At 74.0% G+C, this 4,373-nt stretch overlaps 1 protein-coding gene across 1 annotated transcript; it reads right to left on the reverse strand.

Moving 5' to 3' along the window:
- Positions 1-1,095: 1,095 nt before the first annotated feature.
- ENDOU (endonuclease, poly(U) specific) lies at positions 1,096-4,007 on the reverse strand (the record flags this gene model as incomplete). Its single annotated transcript, XM_054179381.1, has 4 exons — positions 1,096-1,210; positions 2,043-2,185; positions 3,671-3,777; positions 3,894-4,007. Coding segments are annotated over 4 exons (479 nt in total), but the record flags the coding sequence as incomplete, so codon positions are not given.
- Between the last annotated feature and the right edge of the window lie 366 nt (positions 4,008-4,373).

Raw genomic sequence — 4,373 nt, forward strand, 5'->3', positions numbered from 1 at the left:
CTCCCCCCGCCCGGGGATGTCCCTCCGTGGGGCCACCCCGGGCAGAGCTCCACGGTGGAGGGGGGGATGGAAAGGGGGGCAGGATGAAACCCTCCCCGCCCCTCCCCGAACACCACCCCCCGGCTCTGCCCCCCAGCAGCTTCGGGAAGGAGAAGGAGCTGCCAGGACCCCCGCGGGCCGGATGCGGCCCCGGCAGCACCCAAGGGTGCCTTGGCCTGGCGCAGCGGCGCCGGGCGGCCGCGGAACCACTCGGCAGCAGCTCCAGGAGGAGGATTTATTGCTCCTGGGGTCCTGCTGGCCGCGGCCAGACCTTCCCCCAGCCTTCTGCAGCCGGGGGGGGCACAGCACTCGCTGGGCCTGGAGGGGGGGGGGGGGGAGGGGGGAAGGGTGGCTGTGGGGGGAGGTGGGTGCCGAGGCTGCTGCCTCCGTCCCTCGTTGGTCTCCATGCCAGGCTCGGCTGGGCTGGGCTGGGCTCGGCTCGGCTCGGCTGGGCTGGGCTCGGCTCGGCTCGGCTGGGCTGGGCTGGGCTGGGCTGGGCTCGGCTGGGCTGGGCTGGGCTCGGCTGGGCTGGGCTGGGCTGGGCTCGGCTCGGCTCGGCTCGGCTCGGCTCGGCTCGGCTCGGCTCGGCTGGGCTCGGCTCGGCTCGGCTCGGCTCGGCTCGGCTCGGCTCGGCTCGGCTGGGCTGGGCTGGGCTGGGCTGGGCTTGGCTGGGCTGGGCTGGGCTCGGCTCGGCTCGGCTCGGCTCGGCTCGGCTCGGCTCGGCTGGGCTCGGCTGGGCTGGGCTCGGCTCGGCTCGGCTGGGCTGGGCTCGGCTCGGCTCGGCTGGGCTCGGCTCGGCTGGGCTCGGCTCGGCTGGGCTCGGCTGGGCTCGGCTGGGCTGGGCTCGGCTCGGCTCGGCTGGGCTCGGCTCGGCTCGGCTGGGCTCGGCTGGGCTCGGCTGGGCTCGGCTCGGCTCGGCTCGGCTGGGCTCGGCTCGCTCCTGCGCCTTGCGCTGGTCCTGCAGTGCAGCCTCCCGGTCCCGGCCAGCGCTGCAGGCGGCTGGGGAGGGGGCTGGGGGCGGGGGGCTGGAGGAGGCTGGGGGCGGGGGGCAGCCCCTCAGGGGGTGATGATGTAGGCGGTGGCGATGAACCTCTTGCCGGGGCCGTAGGTGGACTTGGTCCAGCTGTAGGTCTGGATGCTGAGCCTGTGGCCGCCGAGGCTCAGGTGGCAGCTGGGGAGGGAACACAGCCGAAGGTCACAGAGCTTCTCCTCCCCACCCCCCAAGATCGGCCCTGGGGGTCTGGAAGGCTGAAGGGGTCCCTGGGGGGCATCAGGAGGAGTGTGGCCAGGGGCTGGGGGCAGCTTCTCCTCTCCCCCTCCCCTGCTCTGCCCTGGGGAGGCCACAGCTGCAATGTTGCCTCCAGCTCAGGGCTCCCCAGCTCAGGAGGGACAGAGCAGGCAGGGGCAGGCAGGGGCAGGCAGGGACAGGCAGTGGCAGGTTAGGGGCAGGCAGGGTCAGGGTCATGCAGGCAGGGGCAGGGTCATGCAGGCAGCAGCAGGCAGGGGCAGACAGGGGCAGGTCAGAGGCAGGCAGGGGCAGGCAGGGGCAGGTCAGGGGCAGGCAGCTGCAGGCAGGGGCAGGCAGGGGCGGGTCAGGGGCAGGCAGCAGCAGGCAGGGGCAGGCAGGGGTGGGTCAGGGGCAGGCAGCAGCAGGCAGGGGCAGGCAGGGGCAGGTCAGGGGCAGGCAGCGGCAGGCAGGGGCAGGCAGGGGCAGGCAGGGGCAGGCAGCAGCAGGCAGGGGCAGGCAGCTGCAGGCAGGGGCAGGCAGGGGCAGGCTGATGCAGGCAGGGGCAGGCAGGGGCAGGCAGGGGCAGGTCAGAGGCAGGCAGGGGCAGCCAGCAGCAGGCAGGGGCAGGCAGGGGCAGGCAGCTGCAGGCAGGGGCAGGCAGGGGCAGGTCAGGGGCAGGCAGGGGCAGGCAGCAGCAGGCAGGGGCAGGCAGGGGCAGGCAGCTGCAGGCAGGGGCAGGCAGGGGCAGGCAGCAGCAGGCAGCTGCGGTACTCACGCCCGGCCGGGCCGCGCGATGAAGCAGAGGCTGTAGAGGCCGAACTCGAACTCGGGGCTGCAGCCGATGAAGGCTGAGCCAAGCTCCTTGTGGAAGCCTTCCCAGCTGAACTGCAGCCCCAGCACGTCTGGGTAGGAGTCCCACTGGGGAAGGGGGGCAGGGGTCAGGCCCTCGGCGCCTGGGGGGGCAGCCACGGCCGAGCAGAAGCACCCTCAGGGCCTCCCCTGCTGCCAGCTCCCCTGAGGGGGCTCCAGGCAGAGCCCCTCGACCCCAAACCTCTCCCTGGGAGCTCCTCTGGGCCATGGGAACTCCTCTGGGCAGCCACTCTGCTCCAGCCTGGCAGGGTGGACCTGGCAGGAGACCTCCAATGCTCCTTGTGTGGCACCAGGGCATTACCCAGGGCAGGGGGCAGCAGGGCAGGGGGCAGCAGGGCAGGGGGCAGAGGGGCAGGGGGCAGCAGGGGCAGGGGGCAGCAGGGGCAGGGGGTAGAGGGGCAGGGGGCACAGGGGCAGGGGGCAGCGGGGCAGGGGGCACAGGGGCAGGGGGCAGCAGGGCAGGAGGCACAGGGGCAGGAGGCAGCAGGGCAGGGGGCACAGGGGCAGGGGGCAGCAGGGCAGGGGGCACAGGGGCAGGAGGCACAGGGACAGGGGCACAGGGGCAGGGGGCAGCAGGGCAGGGGGCACAGGGGCAGGAGGCACAGGGGCAGGAGGCATAGGGACAGGGGCACAGGGACAGGGGGCAGCAGGGCAGGGGGCAGCAGGGCAGGAGGCACAGGGGCAGGGGGCACAGGGGCAGGGGGCAGCAGGGCAGGAGGCACAGGGGCAGGGGGCAGCAGGGCAGGAGGCACAGGGGCAGGGGGCACAGGGGCAGGGGGCAGCAGGGCAGGAGGCACAGGGGCAGGGGGCACAGGGGCAGGGGGCAGCAGGGCAGGAGGCACAGGGGCAGGAGGCACAGGGGCAGGGGGCAGCAGGGCAGGGGGCACAGGGGCAGGGGGCACAGGGGCAGGGGGCAGCAGGGCGGGGGGCAGCAGGGCAGGGGGCACAGGGGCAGGGGGCAGCAGGGCAGGAGGCACAGGGGCAGGGGGCAGAGGGGCAGGGGGCACAGGGCCAGGGGGCACAGGGCCAGGGGGCAGCAGGGCAGGGGGCAGCAGGGCAGGGGGCAGCAGTGCAGGGGGCACAGGGGCAGGGGGCACAGGGGCAGGGGGCAGCAGGGCAGGGGGCAGCAGGGGCAGGGGGCAGCAGGGCAGGGGGCAGAGGGGCAGGGGGCAGAGGGGCAGGGGGCAGCAGGGCAGGGGGCACAGGGGCAGGGGGCAGCAGGGCAGGGGGCAGCAGGGCAGGGGGCACAGGGGCAGGGGGCACAGGGGCAGGGGGCAGCAGGGCAGGGGGCACAGGGGCAGGGGGCACAGGGCCAGGGGGCACAGGGGCAGGGGGCACAGGGGCAGGGGGCAGCAGGGCAGGGGGCAGCAGGGCAGGGGGCACAGGGGCAGGGGGCAGCAGGGCAGGGGGCACAGGGGCAGGGGGCACAGGGGCAGGGGGCAGCAGGGCAGGGGGCAGCAGGGCAGGGGGCACAGGGGCAGGGGGCACAGGGGCAGGGGGGAGCAGGGCAGGGGGCAGCAGGCCACCACTCACTGGCCCATCGAAGTTGTGGCTGAGGTAGTTGAGGGCTCCTTGCTTCTCCAGGAGGTAGAACCGGATCCAGTTGTGGAACCCTGAGACCTTCCCTTTCTTCACCTCCCCTGAGCACGGAGGAGACCTTGGAGTGAGCCTCCTGCCCTCCCCCACCCCTCACCCGGCCCCGGCAAGCCTGGCACTGCCCAGCAGCGCCCCGCAGGGGCAGCGGTGGGGACTGCACCTGAGAAGATGTGCTCGAAGCCGCTGGAGTCCGGCTCGCCATCCCCTCTGGAGTAGAGACCGAACCACATCTGCCTCAGGTCGGCAACGAAGTCCTGCTCCGAGCTGTAGCGGTCTGGGGAACAAGCAGGGGGGGAGAGGGCGGTGGGGAGGAGGGGTGGAGGTGGAGGGGAGAAGGGGAGAAGGTGGAGGGGAGGAGGTGGAGGGGAGGAGGAGGAGAGGAAGTGGAGGGGAGGAGGAGGAGAGGAGGTGGAGGGGAGGAGGTGGAAGGGAGGAGGAGGGGAGAAGGTGGAGGGGAGGAGGTGGAGGGGAGAAGGTGGAGGGGAGGAAGGGAGAAGGTGGAGGGGAGAAGGTGGGGACAGGGTGGGGACAAGGGGAAAGGGCACATTGGGAGCAGTGTCCCTCGCTGGGGGCGCTGGGAGCTCTCCCCCAGTCCCCCAGCACCCAGACCTCCCCGCACCCGCACCACCGGAGCCCCTTC

The sequence above is a fragment of the Dryobates pubescens genome, unplaced genomic scaffold (assembly GCF_014839835.1).
Source record: "Dryobates pubescens isolate bDryPub1 unplaced genomic scaffold, bDryPub1.pri scaffold_154_arrow_ctg1, whole genome shotgun sequence".
NCBI classification, from domain to species: domain Eukaryota; kingdom Metazoa; phylum Chordata; class Aves; order Piciformes; family Picidae; genus Dryobates; species Dryobates pubescens.